The sequence below is a fragment of the Culex pipiens genome, chromosome 1, assembly GCF_016801865.2.
Source record: "Culex pipiens pallens isolate TS chromosome 1, TS_CPP_V2, whole genome shotgun sequence".
Lineage (NCBI taxonomy): Eukaryota > Metazoa > Arthropoda > Insecta > Diptera > Culicidae > Culex > Culex pipiens.
Window position 1 is genome coordinate 13,567,138 of NC_068937.1, and position 23,573 is coordinate 13,590,710.

The 23,573-nt window shown below is 32.9% G+C and overlaps 1 protein-coding gene across 1 annotated transcript; it reads right to left on the reverse strand.

The window, feature by feature from the left end:
• Positions 1-345: 345 nt before the first annotated feature.
• On the reverse strand, positions 346-1,097 carry LOC120416249 (uncharacterized). Its single transcript, XM_039577951.2, has 3 exons — positions 924-1,097; positions 680-867; positions 346-609 (listed from the first exon to the last, which is right to left on the reverse strand). Exons 1-3 carry the CDS (start codon positions 1,012-1,014, stop codon positions 421-423), a joined length of 468 nt encoding a protein of 155 aa, XP_039433885.1. The 5' UTR covers positions 1,015-1,097; the 3' UTR covers positions 346-420.
• Positions 1,098-23,573: the final 22,476 nt, after the last annotated feature.

A 23,573-nucleotide genomic window follows, 5' to 3' on the forward strand; every position in this document is an offset into this window, starting at 1 on the left:
GAAACAGAAACTGAAACAGAAACTGAAACAGAAACTGAAACAGAAACTGAAACAGAAACTGAAACAGAAACTGAAACAGAAACTGAAACAGAAACTGAAACAGAAACTGAAACAGAAACAGAAACTGAAACAGAAACTGAAACAGAAACTGAAACAGAACCTGAAATTACACCTAATTGACAGTAGACAGTTGACAGAATAAGTACTTACCTGTGACGAAGATAAACCTGGAACACACTTCAAATCAACTATACTCAGAAATGCTTATTTGGATCTTGAAGTCCGTAATACAGGAGACGATCGAAAAAATCTAAGTTAAGATACAAATCTTGAAGTCCGTAAAAGTAAATAAATCCAAAAATTAAATCATTTATTCCAACAAATCATATCAAAACATTCCAAAGAGTTCATTAACCGCCCTCACTCCACCTTGCTGAAGCACGCCCCGTACGCAATCAGCCCGTCCGAGATCGGCGGCAGCCGGTACAGGAACTCCGCCGGACTCATCCGGTGCTCCTGGAACGGTTCGTCCCCGCCCCCGACGTGGTGCTTCTTGGACAGGTAAAACTTTTCGCACTTTTCAAAAAAGCGAATGTACTCTTCGGCGTCCTTTAAAAACCAAAAAAAACGCCTAAAATTAGGCAAGTTCCTCCAGAAATTTCACAAATAAATCACTTACGACAACTTTCGCCAACGGGTCGGAGATGTGCTCGGGCGGTGCGCCGTCAAAAGGGCGCGTCAACACGCCCCGGTTGACCTCGAGCTGCATCAGCAGGTAGGCCGTGTACCGGTTGCGCATCTGCTTGTCCAGAAGGTTCGAGCCCATCGCGTAGAAGACGGCGGTCCACGGTTTGATCGCTGCGCGGACTGGAAGATCATTTTTTAAACTATTTGATTACTTAAAAAAAGAAATTTCGGAATACCTTCCGGTCCGTACAGGAAGGAGAGCGAAAATATGGCGCTCAGATCTTCCTTGAAGTGGAGGTCCAGCTTTTGCTCCTCGGGAGTTGCCATCGTTGAGGAAATTGTTTTTGAGAAGCTTTTCGGGGTCGTGGCTTGAAAGTTGCTGTCAACTAGAAAATAAGCCTACTGGGTTCAAGTTTTGTAAAAAAATGACAAAATTGAAAAAATGACAAAATTGACAAAATTGACAAAATTGACAAAATTGACAAAATTGACAAAATTGACAAAATTGACAAAATTGACAAAATTGACCAAATTGACAAAATTGACAAAATTGACAAAATTGACAAAATTGACAAAATTGACAAAATTGACAAAATTGACAAAATTGACAAAATTGACAAAATTGACAAAATTGACAAAATTGACAAAATTGACAAAATTGACAAAATTGACAAAATTGACAAAATTGACAAAATTGACAAAATTGACAAAATTGACAAAATTGACAAAATTGACAAAATTGACAAAATTGACAAAATTGACAAAATGACAAAATTGACAAAATTGACAAAATTGACAAAATTGACAAAATTGACAAAATTGACAAAATTGACAAAATTGACAAAATTGACAAAATTGACAAAATTGACAAAATTGACAAAATTGACAAAATTGACAAAATTGTCAAAATTGACAAAATTGACAAAATTGACAAAATTGACAAAATTGACAAAATTGACAAAATTGACAAAATTGACAAAATTGACAAAAATTGACAAAATTGACAAAATTGACAAAATTGACAAAATTGACAAAATTGACAAAATTGACAAAATTGACAAAATTGACAAAATTGACAAAATTGACAAAATTGACAAAATTGACAAAATTGACAAAATTGACAAAATTGACAAAATTGACAAAATTGACAAAATTGACAAAATTGACAAAATTGACAAAATTGACAAAATTGACAAAATTGACAAAATTGACAAAATTGACAAAATTGACAAAATTGACAAAATTGACAAAATTGACAAAATTGACAAAATTGACAAAATTGACAAAATTGACAAAATTGACAAAATTGACAAAATTGACAAAATTGACAAAATTGACAAAATTGACAAAATTGACAAAATTGACAAAATTGACAAAATTGACAAAATTGACAAAATTGACAAAATTGACAAAATTGACAAAATTGACAAAATTGACAAAATTGACAAAATTGACAAAATTGACAAAATTGACAAAATTGACAAAATTGACAAAATTGACAAAATTGACAAAATTGACAAAATTGACAAAATTGACAAAATTGACAAAATTGACAAAATTGACAAAATTGACAAAATTGACAAAATTGACAAAATTGACAAAATTGACAAAATTGACAAAATTGACAAAATTGACAAAATTGACAAAATTGACAAAATTGACAAAATTGACAAAATTGACAAAATTGACAAAATTGACAAAATTGACAAAATTGACAAAATTGACAAAATTGACAAAATTGACAAAATTGACAAAATTGACAAAATTGACAAAATTGACAAAATTGACAAAATTGACAAAATTGACAAAATTGACAAAATTGACAAAATTGACAAAATTGACAAAATTGACAAAATTGACAAAATTGACAAAATTGACAAAATTGACAAAATTGACAAAATTGACAAAATTGACAAAATTGACAAAATTGACAAAATTGACAAAATTGACAAAATTGACAAAATTGACAAAATTGACAAAATTGACAAAATTGACAAAATTGACAAAATTGACAAAATTGACAAAATTGACAAAATTGACAAAATTGACAAAATTGACAAAATTGACAAAATTGACAAAATTGACAAAATTGACAAAATTGACAAAATTGACAAAATTGACAAAATTGACAAAATTGACAAAATTGACAAAATTGACAAAATTGACAAAATTGACAAAATTGACAAAATTGACAAAATTGACAAAATTGACAAAATTGACAAAATTGACAAAATTGACAAAATTGACAAAATTGACAAAATTGACAAAATTGACAAAATTGACAAAATTGACAAAATTGACAAAATTGACAAAATTGACAAAATTGACAAAATTGACAAAATTGACAAAATTGACAAAATTGACAAAATTGACAAAATTGACAAAATTGACAAAATTGACAAAATTGACAAAATTGACAAAATTGACAAAATTGACAAAATTGACAAAATTGACAAAATTGACAAAATTGACAAAATTGACAAAATTGACAAAATTGACAAAATTGACAAAATTGACAAAATTGACAAAATTGACAAAATTGACAAAATTGACAAAATTGACAAAATTGACAAAATTGACAAAATTGACAAAATTGACAAAATTGACAAAATTGACAAAATTGACAAAATTGACAAAATTGACAAAATTGACAAAATTGACAAAATTGACAAAATTGACAAAATTGACAAAATTGACAAAATTGACAAAATTGACAAAATTGACAAAATTGACAAAATTGACAAAATTGACAAAATTGACAAAATTGACAAAATTGACAAAATTGACAAAATTGACAAAATTGACAAAATTGACAAAATTGACAAAATTGACAAAATTGACAAAATTGACCAAATTGACAAAATTGACAAAATTGACAAAATTGACAAAATTGACAATTTGACAAAATTGACAAAATTGACAAAATTGACAAAATTGACAAAATTGACAAAATTGACCAAATTGACAAAATTGACAAAATTGACAAAATTGACAAAATTGACAAAATTGACAAAATTGACAAAATTGACAAAATTGACAAAATTGACAAAATTGACAAAATTGACAAAATTGACAAAATTGACAAAATTGACAAAATTGACAAAATTGACAAAATTGACAAAATTGACAAAATTGACAAAATTGACAAAATTGACCAAATTGACCAAATTGACAAAATTGACAAAATTGACAAAATTGACAAAATTGACAAAATTGACAAAATTGACAAAATTGACAAAATTGACAAAATTGACAAAATTGACAAAATTGACAAAATTGACAAAATTGACAAAATTGACAAAATTGACAAAATTGACAAAATTGACAAAATTGACAAAATTGACAAAATTGACAAAATTGACAAAATTGACAAAATTGACAAAATTGACAAAATTGACAAAATTGACAAAATTGACAAAATTGACAAAATTGACAAAATTGACAAAATTGACAAAATTGACAAAATTGACAAAATTGACAAAATTGACAAAATTGACAAAATTGACAAAATTGACAAAATTTACAAAATTTACAAAATTGACAAAATTGACAAAATTTACAAAATTTACAAAATTTACAAAATTTACAAAATTTACCAAAGTTACCAAAGTTACAAATTTTACAATATTTACACAATTTACAAAATTAAAAATTGGAAACTGAGGATTTAAAATTGAGAATCGAGAATTAACCCCCAGCCTGAAATGAAAAAAAAACCAAAAAACTCAAAAATTTTTGACAATACTTAAAAAAATGTTACTGGTTTAAAAAGAACTTTTAAAATCTGCAATAAGTCTCAAAAATATTCATAATTTTTGTTACAGATGAGTAATTATCTACGTTTTAACAAATCGATTTTTCCTCGTTTTAATTCGGATGAAACTTTGTCTATGCCAAGTTAAAAAGTTTTATTTTCAAAGTAATTTTTTTTTGGTAATTCTCAGCTTTTTTCGATAAAAATAATTATTTTTTTAATTAAGTTGACAACTGAGCAGTTCTCTACGAAATCGGTCTTTTTTCTTTAATTTTAATGTTTGATTTTTTTAAATCCAGTTGAAACTTTTTTGGTCGCAAAAAAATTTCAATTTCATTTTTCGATGTAAAATTGAATTTGCAATCAAAAAGTACTTAAGTGAAATTTTGATAAAGTGCACCGTTTTCAAGTTATAGCCATTTTCATGTAACTTTTTTCAAAATAGTCGTATTGATTCTTCAAAAACAGTGCCCATGTTTGCCCATTTCTGAAAAAAAAAATTTGAAGAGCTGAGAAAATTCTCTATATTTAACATATCAAAAAAAAAAATGAAAATAGTGTTTTTTTTGCAAATCTTTAGTGACAAAAAGTGAAATAAAAAATCACCAATTTTTTTAACCGTGTATCATTTTTTTTTCATTGTAGCCCACATCCATACCAACAACTTTGCCGAAGACACCAAATCGATCACAAAATTCCTTTAAAAGATACAGATTTTTGAATTTTCACATATCATTTTTGTATGGACAGCTGCCAAATTAGTATGGAAAGTAATATGGACAAACTAAAGATGCAAATGGCTTCTTTTGGCATACCGATGGCACCAAAAAAGTTTCAGCCTGATTAAAAAATACAAAAAAAAATCGAATGACCGAAATCTCAGAGAATTGCTCAACTTAAAAAAACTTAACCACATTTCCTAATATTATTCTGGTTTCTACAATATTTCATTGCAGAGAATACAAAATTTCACAAAAGTTCCTCTTTTAAATAAATTGAAAATCGAATCGAAGATATCGTCAGTTAGAAAAAAAAATTGAGAAAAACTCATTTTTTCACAAATATAATACTTTATGAGGCAATATTCCTGTAATCAGCAAAACGATCTTTTAAATCTTATAATGGACATTGTAGGACATTTTCTCAGCCTTCCGAAAATATTTTTAGACTGTTAAAAACTGAACATAAAAAAATGCCTTCAAATGCCAAAAGTTTTTTCAAAAATCATCTTTTAAAAAAAATTATAACTTTGTTATCAGATTTTGAACTATTCTAAACTCAACGCAAAATATGCAATTTTTTAACACATTAGAAAATTAAGAAAAATGAGCATTTTGATATTTTTAAAAATGGTACAAATTGTCATTTATTTTTTGTCACTCGGATCTGGTCAAGGCCGAGGAGAGGAGGGCAAAAAACTAAATTTCAAATTGCAAGCCTTATTTTCAAAATGCTCAAATCATAGTTACGGTCATGCCACTGTATAATTTTTCAGTAAGGCTAGTACAAATTTTATTTAAAGTTTTTTGTCACCCTTCCTTCAAAGTTGGCCCGAAAAATCAGGGGGCAAAAAAAAAATTCAAAAAACTTCAAAATTTCAATGGAAATTTAAGTGCAATCAGCTGAAATCAAGTTAAAATGCATTCCCCTGCGTTTTGGATCATTTTTAGCATGTTTGGGTTGATTTAAAATCTTTTGAATTTATGAAAATGTTCGATGTTTATTATCGCAAAAAGTTTTTTTTTTCGCTAAATTTTTTGTTTTTGTCTAATCAAAACAACTGAACTAGTGTAAAATGCATTTTGAAACACTTTTTCCCCTTCAAAAATTGAATCCATGGCTTGTTATTTCAATATTTATAATTATTTTTATTTTTTGCAATCTTGCAGAACCACTCATTATGAATCTTTCGGACTAAAAAAAAAAACAAATTACAGGTCTCGAAATAATTCGCGAAATTTTAGATATTTACTCATTACCAAATGAATTTTATTGTTCTCCAGTTGAGTCAATATTGAGACATTTTTGGTGGCCTGAAGATGTCTTGATATTTACTAAACTGGCTTTGGCTTTGGCTTAAGAGGAGGACCTTCTGACTTACGGTGCGTGTTATGAATCTGATTTATAGGCATCAAACATCACCCAAAAGCTCATAACTTTGGATAGGGTTGCCAGATAAAAAAAAACTATTTCCCGATTGGCAATGATCTTTAATACCTATTTTAAGCTGTATGACGTGGCCTGACATCTTGCAGAACCACTCATTATGATTCTTTCGGACTAAACTTATCCGGCAAAACCGCTCATCAATTTGCATCGTTTCTAGTTCCAAGTCGATATGTTTTCGTGGAACGTGAAACAAGGAAAAAATGATACGACCATTTTTGTTAAGATGTTTAAGCACTTTTGTTTATTCTTTCATTAAGTTCGTGAGAAAAGTTTTGCCCGTTTAATTGCTCGCCAGTCCACGCTGGAAAATCTCCAGCAAGCTCGCCGTAAGCCGCACACCGCCGTCGATCGCCAGCAGCTTCAGAACGCGACACTCCTTGATGATCCGTTCGACGACGGCGTCGTCGATCGTCGTTTGACTTGAAAAAAATCTCTTGCCATAATCAGAATTGTACTCCCTACAACAGCCAACCTCCAAATGCTCCAGCCACTGACAGTGCGGTTGAACTATGGAATACAGTTGTTGCCAAAACCTTAATCTACAGTTATGGAGTTTAATTTTACGCAGGCAGGTTGATTGGCTGGAGTATTGTTCAATTTCACTTCCGGCTAGATCCAGTCCGGTTAAGCTGAGTTCCTTTAATTCGGGATTGGCAGCGTTGCCAAATGTTATGCTTGGTTCACTCCATAATGATGATTTATCGTGTGTAGCTCCTATTTCTAAGCATTCCAGCTTTGCTAGAGAACCTAGAGTGGTCAATTTCAACGCGTTTCGAACCCCTTGGTTATGCATTGAAAACTTCAGAGAGACCAACTCGGACATTTCCTCCGTGATCGTGTAGAGTGTCTGCTGGAAATCGTCAAATGACATCTCGTGCAAGGACAAGTCCAGCCGCTTCAAGCGATTCATGTGCACCAATGAAAACAGCATATCTTTGGTGCATTTGGAGGTTAAATCTTCGACGGAATCTCGCACTGAAATTAGAAATTGGTTGAACTTTGCCCCCGTGGCGGTCGATCGGACGCGTTTCAAGCGTGGACAGATCAGGCTCAGAGTTAGGTTGGAGCTATTGATCGTAAGTTGCTCGAGTTCCTTCAAACTAGCATATGAAGTGCATTCTTCTTTGAGATTATAACGTATGGATCCCAAGTGAAAACTTTTCAGCCCGGGTGAATGCTGCAGCATTCTTATCAAGTGATGCTCGTTACCTCCAAAATAATCCACCTTCAAATGAGCCAACTTCTGCCCAAGCGATGGCCACCACGAATCCACGTATCCAATCTCATTGGACCCCACGGCAATACTGTTTGCCCCCGCCGGGAAAAACTTGAGCCGATAGTCCTGCACCAACTTGTCACCGCTCGGGAACTTGATCCAAACTCGACTCATCAGCCGCGAAGATCCGTCGATGAGCTCCTTCCACCGGGCGCAGACCGAGCGCAGATTGACGACCTGAGGCGCGGGCAAAAACCGGAAGATGTGCTCCGCAATCTCCGGAATCATCAGGGCCGATTCCTGAGGGGGGGCGGGCACCAGCTTGGCCGGGGTGACACCGACGACGTCGTCGGCGGCTGGACGCTTCTGGCTGACACTTTCGGACGAAGACATGCTGGCACGGGGCTTGGACGTTGAGCTTGAGGGACTAACAGACGACTGGTGGAGTTTGGCCGGTTGGATGGGCATTTTAAGGGAAATCGGGTTGAAATAGGTAGTGGTATACTTGACAGGCAGTTGAGATTTTGTTTGGCCTGATTTTGTCTACCGCTTGATCTGTTAATCATAATTTTTTAAATAAAGGTTTAATTGTATGTAATTGTTTCTAGTAAAATATTGGGATTTTCATTAAACTCAATACAACAAAAATACAACTAAACGGTAATTGTCTTGACAGCAATATCCAATCTAGTGCGTCCATCCCGGGAATTCCCGGGACAATAATCCCGGGATTTTTCCAGAACCGGGAATTCCCGAATCCCGGGATTTTTTATATTTAGTCATTTCAAAAATCTCTTAGACTGTTTTTTCCTAATTGGCGGTAGTAACTTAAAAATAATTTGTAAAATATGTTTTTTGCAAATGTTTTTATGTGAAAGTTAAACATTTGAGCACTTGTATCAATAAGTAAAATTTCAAATATTTTTTTTTGCAATTCCGTCGTGAAACTACTTACTTTTCCTGTCATTCTTGAACGACGAAATAGACTACTTTTCTGTACCAAAAATAACAGAATCGAATAGCAACACTTTTCAAAATAAATGCTGAAAAGTTCTACTTTTCAGCACTGAAATGGGTGCTGAAAAGTTGAACTTTTCAGCACTTGTTTCGAAAAGTAACACTTTGCAACATTTTTTTTTTATTTAAACGATTTATTAACAAATTACATGAAAATTCGACTTAAAATTTCACTCAATGGGTGTTTTTCGAAATTGCAAAAAATGTTGTATGGAACTCGTTGCAAAACTTGATTTTTTCAGCACTTGTCGTATTTCTAGATTACTTTTTCAAAACAACAAATGCGCCAAGAGTTTCTTATGTACATAGGACCTTTTGAAAAAGTAATCGAGATTTATCCGATAAATGTACGTCTCGTGCTGTAAAAATCTTCTTTTTGCCACTTGTTGCACACATTTTTATTATGTAAAACATGAAATTCAAAACTTAATTTAAATTTTACATTGGCTGGTGTCATTTTTTTGTTGCCGCCTCTTGTTTTTTAAAGATATTTTCAAAGAAATTTTTCAAGCTTTTCTGATTACGTCAAATAAAAAAAAAATATATTTGAATAAGTTTATTTAATTTGAATCACATTGTAGTTCATTTAAAATCCAAAGCACAACAAAGAACAAAAAAACTTATGCTAATTTATTTAGGCTTTTTTTTTAAATTGTCGTCCTTGTTTAGATTGAAGTGTAGACTATCAGCAATTTATATGATTGAGCTTATTCTATGATTTTATGCTTGAAAACATAACAAATATAACGAAAACTTAGATTTTATTACTGTTTAAAAAATTTCCCGGGATCCCGGGAATTCCCGGGATTCCAAAAATATTTTTCCCGTTTCCCAGGAAATTTAAAACCCTTAAATACATTATCCCATCGCAACGCTTGCTTCGAGCGTATCCTAGACCTAATACCATCCCAAAAACCGTCCAACGCCAAGTGAAACTTACTTGCGGAAACCGTGGTGATTTTCCCTTATCCCCTGAAAAAAAGTGAAGCTTCAACACTTCCAGCTGACAATGGACGGCTGTCAAGGTGGTGGAATCTGGCACAGGCAGAATTGGTTCTATTCACGATTATCGATTCGAAATCTCCTACTCCTAATTTTACCATTTCAAATTGCTTAGCTTGGAAAATTTTACCAAAAATCTACTAAATATCCCAGTAGATAGTGGGAGAAAAATCCTCTTGCCCGATTAAACTTTAGTATTTAAAACTTTATTGATTAAATCAGAATGTAGAAAAGAGTTCGCAGAGTATTTTCTCGAAATAATTTTAATATTTCAATATTTTAGCAAAAATTAACGCAATTTTGTAACATTAATTTAAAATTTCTCCAAAACTTTAAATTTAAGTTTGGGTGCCATCCAATTATTTGGACGTTAAGGTTCAAATAGAAATCTTGGCATAGAGATCTTTTTTTCTTCAATTAATTCAGCAAAGTCAAAAAAAACTTTAAAGATCTTAAAAATAGCCATTTTATCACAATTTTGAAAAAGAGCGAGCGAAAATGAGCGGCTCCTTAAAAAGAGCGATTTTGCCCACCTCTAATTTAAATCAAACAAAATTGCAAATGTTTAAATGTTTGCCATGATTTAACACAATCGAAATATTTTTTTGCAAAAAAGTCTGAAAATTCCACAAATAATTTTTATTTTGACATTGCAAGTCGGACTCTTAGTTTCTGAGTAATATCAAATAACTTCAATTTTATCAATTTTTTTTTTCAGGAAAGCAAACACCAATCTCCAATGTTTCTTTGACAATTATTTAGAAAATTTCCACAGTTTTTAAAAATATATTATTCTGAAACGAGCACCGTTTTAAAAATTTAAAGATTGACGAATATATCTTAAAATCAAACTTAAAGTTATAACTGAAATTCGATGATTTTTTTTTCAAAAACTCAATTCAAAAAAAAATTTACGTATGAAAAAAGTACAATTTGAAATGCAGATTTCACAATTAACCTCTCATCTTACACAGGAAAAAAAAAGTTGAATTTTGGAAGGTTGAACATTACCTCTTTTTAGAGTAATATTACATAAAAATTGTGCAAAATGTGAAAACTGATGAATATTCATCAAAAACTGATGAGTATTCACCAATTCCTGAAGTTAAATTACACATTTATTTCAACACAAAATCTGTCACCATTTCCTGATGAATATTACCATCGTTTTTTCTGTGCACAGGGCTATAAAAAAATAACGTTGAAACGTGATGCTGCCAGGAATTCTAATAATTCATTCAATAACTTCTGTAAAATGTTTTTTTTCTAATTAGACGAGATGAAAACTAAAACGTGTAAAATTAAACCTTTTTAGGTGACATGGAATGTATTTAAAAAAGATAAGAACACTAACACACCCGATGTGATTTTCACTTACACCAGAAACTTTGTGAAAATGTGTAAATTTGGTAGGTGAAATTTTGGAAGGTTTAATATTACCTCTTTCATGATGTAATTTTACCTCATTTTAGACCGCACAGAAAAAAAAGTTGAATTTTGGAATGTTGAAAATTTGGTAGGTTGAATATTACCTCTTTTTTGCGTAATATTACATAAAAAATGTGAACTTGATGAATATTCATCAAAAACTGATGAAAATTCATCATTTTCTGGGGTAAAATTAATCATTTTTTCGACACAAAATCTGTCACCTTTTCCTGATGATTATTATCATCATTTTTTTCTGTGTGAAAAAGTGACTTTTTTCACAATTACACGTATTCAGAGGTATAATTACACATTTTCCCCTGATGTAATATTACCATGATATTTTTAACTGTGTAGGCAAGGCAGTGCTTCCTACACAGCAAAAAATCCGATGGTAAAATCGCATGCAAAAGCATGCACATCACCTTCGTCAAAAAAGACACTTAATATTACACGCTGCATGTACAATTTTTGTAAACACAAAAAAAGTTGCAACCGACGGGACTCAAACCCAGCACCAACAGTAAAGACTGGCGCCTTAGCCCGCTCGGCCATCAGACCGATGAAAAATCATAAGGATAATCGCATATATGAGCTTGACATTTCGGTCAAGTTGGTTTCCCATTCTGATGGGCTACATATTTAAGGGTGTAATAATACACAGAATTTCATAAAATAATGCAAAATTTATTTTACACCCAGGCCTTCTTCACGCAGCTGTATTACTACTTTTTTGGCTGTGTAAATATGTAACACATCAGTAGGAGAAAGCTTTACAATCAAAAAAATATATAATTCTGTAGTTGATTCAATATCAATTTACGCGAAAGATGTAAAACTACACACAATAAGATGTAATTTTATACACTTTTTGAAAAGTAATATAATACACATCTTTCTCACATAAAATCTGACAACATTCTCAATTTTAAAATACCTAAACCGAAAAAAGTATGAATTTATTTTACGTGGAAATTATTAACCACATGTAATCAGTAAAAATATATTTTTAATGTGACATCGTAAGTTATGTAAAACTTTTGCACGTTTTTAATATTAAATATTTAAATGAAATTTTGACGCAAATTTTGAACATCTCAAACGTAAAAACAAGATTTTAAGTACGATTCAGACGATTACATCGAACTGAGTTCACATCTTCCAAGTTTACATGTAATTCATCATTTCCGTGTCAGGTTAATTTACACCTTTTTCTGTGTAGACTCACATGTAAAATCATGTTTCACCTGTGATTTGCTGCAAATTTTCATCAAATCGCGTTTAAATTTGTATGTATCATTTTTTTTTCTTTATGATGAAATTTCGGAATTATTTTTTCTGAGTACAGTCATCCCACATATTCGGAACACCCACAAATTCGGAACACTTTTATGATAATTTGTCAATATCATGTCAAAAGTAGCTTTTTTGTCGACCCTACTATTTTTAGAACCTTCATTTGGACATTATCTTGCTATTTCACTAGTAAAAGTAATACTTTTTGAACAAAAACTTCATTCCCAGACTATTTTGTCCAGAGCAGCAAAACACTGCCTCCAAATGGCCTGTTTCATAATTGTGGGATGTTATTGTGCCTCCCACAATTGTGGAACACCTGAATTTAACTGATATTTTCACAAAAAAAAGTTATCAAACCATGTATAAAACATCACTAAGATTGAGTTTCATTGGTTTCAGTGTGTGAAGTCATTATTTGGTAATAAATATGTACTCCTGGAGAGATCCAAAGTTTGTTTACATTCGTAAGAAAAAAGTGTTCCGAATTTGTGGATTTCAAGGGTCAAAGAAATTCTTCAAAAACTTCATATAAAAGTTAAAATTTGCAGATGTTCGATACAGCAATCGAAAGATCGCAAGAAAAGCTTTCAAATGAAGGTAAAAGCGAGTCATTAAGTTCAATTATCGATTTGCTATGATTTTTTGAACATTGGCCGATCTGGAAACCGTTCCGAATATGTGGGATGACTGTATGTAGCGGTTGCCTAGAATTACAGTGGCTCAGACTTATCACTTGGTTTTTTATCTACTGAGTACTTTACCGAAATGTAAAGTTTATTCGGCATTTATTGATACTCATGGTTTATGTTTAATAAATATATTTTGTACAAAAAAATCATTTAATCCCTAGAAAAAAAATCAGCTACACAGTTGAAACAAATGATTTTGGAGGAAAATTACCTCTTTTTGGATGTATTTTTACCCCAACTTATTTGGATTATGGTAAATTTACACATTTTAAGGTTATATCACTATTTTTAACAATAGATAATCTGTTTACATTACCCGATGTAAAATTACCATGGTTTTTGAAAAGTGTATGATTCTTTCAACAAAGTTGAAGAGCAAGTTATTTCTTATAAGGATCTCACGTTTTTAAATATTTGAATGAAGAAATCGCAACATGCTAAAAAAAATCGTAAAAAATGGTGTTCCAGATACATTTCTTCCATGATTTGTAATAATAGTTTAAAACATAATTGTTATGTATTTCGCAATATTTAAAAAAAAAAATGGTTTTCCGGATAATTTAAACAAAGATTTGTTATGATCGTTTAAAAAAATATGTTTTATGCATTTCGCACGTTTTTATTTATTTTTTTCAGTTCTCAATCAAAACTTGATATGCAAATCTCAAACAAGCTCCATTTTTTTGAGACATTTTGATATAACTCATAACAAATGCACGAGTCCCTGAAAGTTCCTCCAAATGTGAATCTTTTTTTTTGTGTGTTCCGAGAAATTGTAAGGATTTAAGGTTTAACTCTTTTTTGAGTAATTTTACTGTTGTGTTAATGAGATCACAACCAAAATGATAAAAAATTGGGCAAAACCAGCTTGAAATTTTGTGAATTGAAACTGTTTTTGAGTTTTCCCTCATTTTCGATATTATTTTACCTCAATTTATTTGGAATACATTAAATTACACGTAAATAGATGTAAATTCACAAGTTTCCAAAACATTTTTTCGTAAAATCGCGATAAAATGTGATGTTTGTAAGCAAACTCCTTATGTCTATATATATCAAAATTTTTGTAATTGTCTGCTCTACAACTGTGTAGAACATTGTCATACTCTAAAAAATAACCCTGCAAAGTTAGAAAAAACATGAAATTTTAAAATGAAAAATTTTGTTCTAATTGAAATAATTACCCTTCTGGGTTAATGTAGATTCGAAAAGTACATTAAATTTCCCATAAAATGACATGTCTCAAAAAAATTTACAGTCAAATAACGGAAAATGGCAAAGTTTTTAATTTTTTTTAGCGTTTTTTCAATGAAAAATACGGTTTTAAGGAATTCTGAGTACGCCATCAAATCGAGCGTCCAATTTTACATAAAAGTCCCTTTGACACCAAATTTCTATCTCATCACCTTTTCAGGCTGCAAATTATTGAAAAATATGTATTTTTTCGCATGTTCCAAGATGAAAGGGGTCGTACCGCCCCTCCACCACGAGATATAAAAAAATGAACCTCGGATTCGTGATCAGGGACAAAAGTTACCCTTTAGAACAAAATGTTATGCTTGGTTTCACGCAAATCGAAGAGGGTCGGGGCAACTGCTGTGTGAGTTGGCGGAGAATTACCCACTTATTTTTCGGTGTAATTTTACCTCAATTTATGTGGAATATGTAAAATTACATATTATTTGAGGTAATATTACATCTTATTTGTGACTCCAAATCTATCAACATTCCGGAATGGCAAATTAAGATATATTTTTAGACTGTGTACTATCGAATTATGAAAAAGTGTATTAACAATAGAACTGAGCTAAAATTGCACAGTTTTACATGTAAAATTCCCTTTTTTTTCAAGTGAACAAACTGCCATCCTCAAACCCTTCAAATCACAGCTCCACCCATCTTGAGAACTGTGACCTCCTCCCCCCCTTTTCCCGGAACTTCCGATCAACTCGTCCGAACTTCGATGCCACCCTGCGGGCCAACACGTGGCCAAATCTCAGGACCTTTCAGCTCCAATATCCATCAACACAACTTTTCCGCCCCACATGGTAAATACTCACGTGTTTTTTTTTCTTGGCAGCTTCCTCTCTCTTTTTTTCACGATGCTCTCAGGCTGATGAACTTTGGCCAAATTTTGGCCTTCTTTTTCTTCTTTTTCTGGGGTAAATCCTTAAGGTAAAGCCTCCTTCTTCCTCCGTGAACTCACGTCACGTCACAATCAGCGGTTACACACACCTTCACAATTTACACTGCTTCTTCTTCTTCTTCTTCTTTCCCCAGATTGGTCGCGGTCGCACTTGATTCTGCTTCTTACCGTCGAAAACCCCCCCGTTTTTTCGAAAGAACCTTAACTCTTTTTGGTTGATCTTCTTGCTCACACTTGAAATTTCCACTGCCCTTTTTTTTCCTCCCAAAAACTCCTTCTTTTGTACTCGAGCGAATCCTTTAGGGTGAGGGATTCACGGTCTTCCAACTCTCGAGGGATTTCTTCGCACAAAAAGAGGCCCCCCAATTGTTAAGGTGAGGGCGGCTTTCAACACATTTGATGTACTCTTCCGAGAATCCTTTCAGGTTTTGTGTGCCTGCGTGGGAAAATTGTTTAGAACCCGAACAACCAGATTTGCTGATCACTTTTGATTTCGTCGATATCCATAATGGGCACGGGTTGCCGTCGTAAACACCTCTCCGCGCAATTCTTTGGTTTGGGGATGTAAACACTTCTCGGAATTCCCTCACGCGAGCCCAGATGATTTGCCTACAATGCGCCTTAGATTAGGCAATCCCTTTGATCTCCCTCACTCCGCCTACTGCGTTCGAATCCTCCGTTTCCCGAAAGGGTCCGCCCGCACTGTTCTCACTGCATCCGCTGTGCCGTCTTCCCTCGCCAAGCAGGCCTTGCCCAGCTTCCACCAGCTGTCAAATCTGCCCCGTCTGGTTTCTTCCCGTGTTCCAGATTCGCAACACTTCCCCGCGATACTCGCCCACGTGGAACTTCCAGAACTTCCGGCAGACGTGCACCGCCCCCGAAATCCCCCTCGAAATTTTATCCGCAGGAATTCCGGAACTCTCCCCTCTCGTGTGTCTCACACAGATTCGTCAACACACCGACCCCGACGAAGCGCGCGCGAAACACGGTCGTCACACCGAACCGCCGTTGTCGTCGTCGTCGTCGTCCGGCACGGCCAACAAGCTAAGGAAAACTGGTGCCGCGGACGGGCCGAAAAAAAGGTCAGGTCCGTCCCGCGGAGCCGAACCGTTCGGGTGCACCACCGGGGCACTCGGGTGCGCAGTAGGCCATGGCGCAGCCATGCTAAAGTGTCCTGTTACGAACGCCAACACCTTCTTCAGTAGAACACCTTGGTCGCCCAGATGTTCTGGAGAGCTTTTGCGGCGACGCCGCGCAGCATCCCGTGGCAGCGTCAGGACGCAGCCAGATTTTTGACAGCTGGCGCGTCTTGTTGTTGATTACACCTGTTTTTTTCCGGGCGGTAATGGTCAGTTCTTTTTGTTGGCTTGCTTCCCTTTTATTTTTATGCGTTTTTCGGAACGCCCTTAAGATCGGTGCAGGGGCGTTCAGTGACCGCGCGGACGGAGGTCAATGCGTGCGTGGTGTAGGTCATGGGGAACTGCTGGGGCTAGTAGGAGGGAGCAGGGAATAGCGCGTCGCGTGCAGGAGGGAAAGTCTGATTTTGGTTTATGGGCCTTGCGTTGAGTGTTGCATAAAATTAGGAGTGGTGCTGACGAAAATAGGCTTAATGTATGCAAGTTTTCCTTGAGTTTTCCACGCAAGTTCTTTAACCAACTTTGTTCTACCAAAAACTTTTTTAATATTTAAAATTATGTTTACCTTGTTTTTTTTTTCTTTCATTTTAGTATTCTACAACTTTTTGTTATACTCTTGTTTGGTATTTTTCAATTTTTTAACCATTGTGGATCGAAAATTTATTTTCGCTCATTTTTCATTTTATTATATTCATAAAAATAATAGCCAAAGAATTCACTCTATAATTTAAAATAAGTCAAAAAATATTTGTTTGTTTTAAATTTCATCTGGACTTATGGGTTAAATGTCACAGTAATTTAACAATAAAAAGCAAAATTCTCCAACTCAAACAGCTTTCGCAGAAAACAAATTTTTCAACCAATTATCGATCTTTAAAAAATTCGGCTGATACACGATTAAAAAAATTTGGTAGTTTTTTATTTCACTTTTTGTTAGTAAAACTTGATTTGCAAAACAATTTTGCTATTTTGCCTTCCTCACCTCAATAAGGAAAGGCTATAAAATCACTCGAAAAATTAACTTCTTTATAAGACCTCGTAGACCCACCTTCACGTATACCTATCGACTCAGAATCAAACTCTGAACAAATGTCTGTGCGTGTGTCTGGATGTGAGTCCGTGCACCGAAAAATATGCACACGATTATCTCCGGATCGGCTGAACCGATATCAACCGTTTTGGTCTCATTGGATTCGTCTTGGGATCCCACAAGACCCTAGTTAATATGATGAAATTTGGTAAAGTACCGTAAAACGGGGTGACTTTGATAGGTTTGCGATTTTTCCGCAAAATGAAGAGTACAATTAAAATACGTACGAAATGACTTAGAATCATACTGACCGTGATAGAGAAGTGTTCAAAGTACCTCAAGAAGAACTATTCATAACATTTTGAAAAGTTTAAAAAGTTAGTTAACTATAGTTAAGAAAATGTTGGTGAAACTCATTACTTTAAACTTCTCAAAGTGTCATGATTTTCTCAATGAACATGATTTTTAATCGGAAAACGGATTGCATTTTCGGATTCTTTGAACAATTTTCCACTAGGTGAAGGTTAAATAAGTTTGTAAATAATAAATAATATGTGGTTTTGAAACACAATTTAAAAAAAATCTCGAAATTTATATACAATTTCAGTTGAACAAATTGCATGTAAAATGTGAAAACTTGTGATTCGTGCTTCGAATTCAGTATAAAATGCAATATAAATCGATAATTTTACAAACAAAACTAATTTTAACAAATTTCAGGCAAAATTACGACTTTTCAACAATTTTACCTAAAATTTATATGTATTTTGTTAAAAGCTTATAAACTAAGTTTACTAAATATAAACTTTGTTATTTTTTTCTTAAAAACTATATCAGCTACTTTAGTGATGCTACATTTAACGTACAAATAAAGTTTGAACATCTTGAATATGATTTTAACAAGAAAAACTATGACTATCAAAGTCACCCCGGAATTTGAACTAGGAATTTTCAACGTAACTATTTTTCTAAACACTATTGAAAAAACTTTTTTTTCCAAATAGTGCATGGACTTTGTGTGGCCTACCCCAGTACATGTTTTAAAAATAATAATCTTGAGAAAAACCTTACTTGTTGGAAAATATTCCAAAAACAAATTGAAATCCTATCAAAGTCACCCCGGTTTACGGTGCTTCAAAAGTTATGCTAAAAAAACGATTTCGAATAAAGTCAGGAAGATTGTAAAAAGGGTGTTTTTGTAAGAAAACCCGTCATGCTATACATTTTTAAAAAGGTTTTTAAAAGACCCTTCTAATGAGCCAAAACGTTGAAGATCTGAAAATCCTATCAAAAGTTATAAGCACTTAAGTGTTATTTATACACTTTTTTAGGCCGGATCTCAGATATTTTGATAAAAATAAGTCTTATTTATACTCTTTTTTGAGGCTCTGTAGTGTATTAACTTTCTAAATGTAAGGAAGGCACCACCCACCTAAAGGTGGATTAAGCAACGTTTTACACTATTTTTATTTTTTTTTATTTCTTTAGAGTTTTAGAGGACATCAAATGCAAACTTTTCAGAAATTTCCAGAATGAGCAAAAAATCTTTGTCCGAGTTCAGATTTTTTGAATCAATACCGTTTTTTTTTCATAAAATCGAAATACTGGTCGCGAAAATTTTTCAACACCATTTTCTAATGTTGATATCTCAGCAACTAATGGTCCGAATTAAAATATTAAAATATGAAACATTCGTGAAATTTTCCGATCGTTTCGAAAACAATATGTTCAAAAATTTAAAATCATTACTAACATTTCAAAAGGGCCAAACATTCCTTTTGCCTTTTGAAATGATAATCTTTATTTTAAATTTTTGAAAATATTGTTTTCAAAAAGATCGGAAAATTTTACGAATGTTTCATATTTTAACATTGTAAATTGTTGAGATATCGACGTTAGAAAATGGTGGGTTGTTTGGGTGAGACTTAGAAAACATCAATTTTCCTGTTTTTAAACGTTTGCATGGCAATATCTCAGCAACTAAGGTTCTTATCAACAAAGTTCAATAAAGCAAAATATAGAGAATTTTCTCAGCATTTCAAAAATATTTTTTTCAAAGGTGGGCAAACATGTGCACCAATTTAAAAAAATTGAAAAACTGCGACTATTTAAAAAAAAAGTCACCTAAAAATGGAATTAACTTGAAAACGGTGCACTTTATCAAAATTTCACTAAAGTACTTTTTGATTGCAAATTTGATTTTACATCGAAAAATGAAGTCGAAATTTTTGCGACCAATTTTTCGATTTTATGAAAAAATTAGATTTTTTGCACAACCTGAAAATTTTTGAAAAGTTGGCATTTGATGTCCTCTAAAACACATCAAAAAATAAAAAAAATAAAAATAGTGTTTTTTTTTTTGCAAATCAAGTTTTAGTGACAAAAAGTTAAATTAAAAATCACCAATTTTTTTACCGTGTATCATTTTTTTTTCAGTGTAGTCCATATCCATACCTACAACTTTCCCGAAGACACCAAATCGATCACAAAATTCCTTCAAAAGATACAGATTTTTGAATTTTCATACATCATTTTTGTATGGCCAGCTGCCAAATTTGTATGGAAAATTATATGGACAAACTAATGATGCAAAATGGCTTCTTAGGGCATACCGACGGCATCAAAAAAGTTTCAGCCGGATTAAAAAATACAAAAAAAAATCGAATGACCGAAATCTCAGAGAATTGCTCAGCTTAAAAAAGCTTCCAAAAGGTTTCTTGAAATGGTTGTCCAATCACAAAATAAATTCTCGCAAATATTTACAACGTTACATAAATAAATTTCCCCGCGACCTTCAAAACTCCCTCCACCCCAGCTGCAGCAGCTCAAATCCACGCGCTCACGAGGAAGCGTTAATACCAATTAAAACAATTTTCCACTTTTCCCCACACGTGTGAGACTCACCCGCTCACAGATCGAAGTGCGCTCGCAGTGGTTGCCATAGAAGCTGTGGGCCAGCCAAAGGTTGAACGGCGCGCGGATTACTAACGAACGACCTCCACGCCATTATTGTGGAGAGGGGGGAGGGGCTCGACTAAAAGCGGGTATTCGGATAATAAATACAAAGTTTATAAATTACGACAGCATCGTTACGGTCACCTCGCTGCTTCCACTTCCTGGAGCTTTGGAGAAAGGACATGGTGCGAGTTATGAACATTATGGCAGCGAATCACGCACACGCGGCTTTGTGTGCTCGACTGGCAGTGTTGCCAGTATTTTTGTTGACTAAATTGACTGTTTGAACATTTTTTGAACTTTATTTAAAAATAATTCAAAACAGCTTGAAGATAGCACAAAATTTCAGCAAAACAATATTTTGAAGCCAGTGTTGCCAACATGACTGAAACCCTTAAATTACAGAAAATTCAAAAGAAATGCAATTCTCATAATTCCAACACCTCCAAGCGCTCTCGTTAGCTACAGCAAGCAACTGCTTCATGAGCCATACCACTTTTCCTGTAATAAAGGCTCAGCCTGAATGTAGGCAAATATGCTAGGACACCAGCTGCCAACCTAGCAGGCAGTGGCTAATGTTAGAGCCCAGGCTGGAAAGCAGAAAAACCGGGCCAGCACGACGACGACGAGGACGAATCGCATTTGGCTTTAGGTCAGAACCTTTTCTACCTCCCCTTCCATCTGGTTTGTCCAGTTTTGTGGAATCCGAACAAACACAGAACTGTATCTCGAGCAGACGGAAATAACTTGGGAATAACATTTTCTGATATTTAAATACTAAATACTACGCCAATAACATTTCATGTTATTTATAACAAGATTTGTTATTCGTCGTTATGATTTTTTTTTTGTTATTGGATTGTTATTGTAATAACAGACTAATAACATTTTTAGTTATTATTCGAACAAATCTTTGTTATTATTTTTTGTTACTTTAACAACTAATCCGATCATCCCAATAACAGTTGGAGGTATTCTTCCATAACAAAAAATGTTATTCCAAAGTTGTGTTGGCTTTCAAGCAATATCAGCCCAATAACAATTTTTTTTATGACACCATATACTGTTATTAAACCCTTATGCAAAAATGGATTTTTCAAGAAGAATCCATAACATTTTTTGTTATTTTAACAGTATTTGTTATTGAAATGGCATGAATTTTGTTATTACCGTCTGCCCGGGATCGGGGGGAAATTGTAGGCAAATTTGAAATGTTTAGAATATTTTTATCGTTTTCATCGTTTTTTGTCGTTTTATGAAAATTTTCTTCAATTTAAAAAAAATCATCGTTTTTTTTATTTTGTATCGTTTTCTCACTTTAAATAGTTATTTTAAATTAATTTTTTCGATTTTATCTCTTATTTTTTATCATTTCATGTTGTTTGTCAAGCGTTCTCTATTGTTAACCATCGTTTCAATCGTTTTTTTTTTTGTTTTACCATTCTAATTTAACTTATCCCGCATAAAAATGTATGATGATTTGCACTGTTAAAACCATCCAATTACAATACATATTACAATATTTATGGTAAGTTTATTGTTGACTTTTTCGAACTTTACTGGAATGGCGATGAAGCTACTATACAATTCATGGTTACAGATAATTGGAAGGTTTTGTTATTGGAAATGTTATAAATGGAAACAATAAAACTATCGTAAAATTCATGAATACAGCAAATCTTATGGTTTTTGTATTGGAAATCTCATAATGCATTTTTTCCAATTTTTTGTTACATTACGTTCATTGTAATGTTATAGTTGCGTAGTGTGAACTTTTTTAACGATTTTTTTTTTAAATATAATAAAAGTATTTAAAACGAGTTATATTTCAAATACAAAACTTCACAAACGATTTTGTGAAAAACTCAAATCAAATCAAATTATTTTAAAAACTTAAGCATTAAAACATTAATTATTTAACTGTTCCCACACAAAAAAAAAATATTAAAATATTAATTTATTAATATATTGATATATTAATATATTAATATATTAATATATTCAAAAAATCAAATTATTCGCTCTACAGCATTGACTTGGCGTTCTCGATTGCGAGATTCCTACTCGAAACTAGGTGTCCGAAGGTTTGATTGTTGAGGCAATTGCAAACCTCTTTTTACACCTTAGTCTCCATCCATCCCGGGATTCGAACTGACGACCTTTGGATTGTTAGTCCAACTGCCTACCAGCGACTCCACCGAGACAGGACCCAGGGAGACGACTCCTACACCTGGACTGAGCTAACGACCTAACCTTTTTAGGTTAGTCCGGGGCCAACATTTACTTCCCGTCCGACGGAAGGCGTGATCAGACAAATCTCGTCTCGAAAAATGCCACCGGGACCGTCTGGGATCGAACCCAGGCCGACTACCCACTACACCACGGTCCCGGACATATAATATATTATAATATATAAATATATTAATGTATTAAAATATTTAAATAATAAAATATTAAAATATTAAAATATTAAAATATTAAAATATTAAAATATTAAAATATTAAAATATTAAAATATTAAAATATTAAAATATTAAAATAATAATATATTTATATATTAATATTATAACACATTAATATATTAATATATTACACTCAAACCCCGATGGTTTGACACCAACTGTTGTCAAACGAACGGGGCAACGTTTTAGTTTGACACCCCTTTTACACGGAGTTCACACACACTACCAAACGTTTGTTTTGATAGTGTGCGTGAGCGCCGTGTAAAAAGTGACAGTTCGTCACTTTTTAGTTTGACTTTGACCAACCAACGGGGTACAAACTAAAAAAGTGTCAAACGAAAAAGTGACCAACCACCGGGGGTTGAGTGTCATATATTATATATTAATATATTAATATATTAATATATTAATATATTAATATATAAGTATATTAAAATATTAATTAAAATTAAAATATTAAAATATTAATACATTTAAACATTTAAACATTTAAACATTAAAACATTAAATCATTAAAACATTTAAACATTTAAACATTTAAACATTTAAACATTTAAACATTTAAACATTTAAACATTTAAAC

Coding starts and splice junctions, on each gene's coding strand:
- LOC120416249 (XM_039577951.2), bottom strand. CDS start 1,014: ATGGCAACTCCCGAGGAGCAAAAGCTGGACCTCCACTTCAAGGAAGAT. Junction 868..923: donor CTTCCTGTACGGACCGGAAG/GTATTCCGAAAT, acceptor ATGATCTTCCAG/TCCGCGCAGCGATCAAACCG. Junction 610..679: donor ACCCGTTGGCGAAAGTTGTC/GTAAGTGATTTA, acceptor TGGTTTTTAAAG/GACGCCGAAGAGTACATTCG.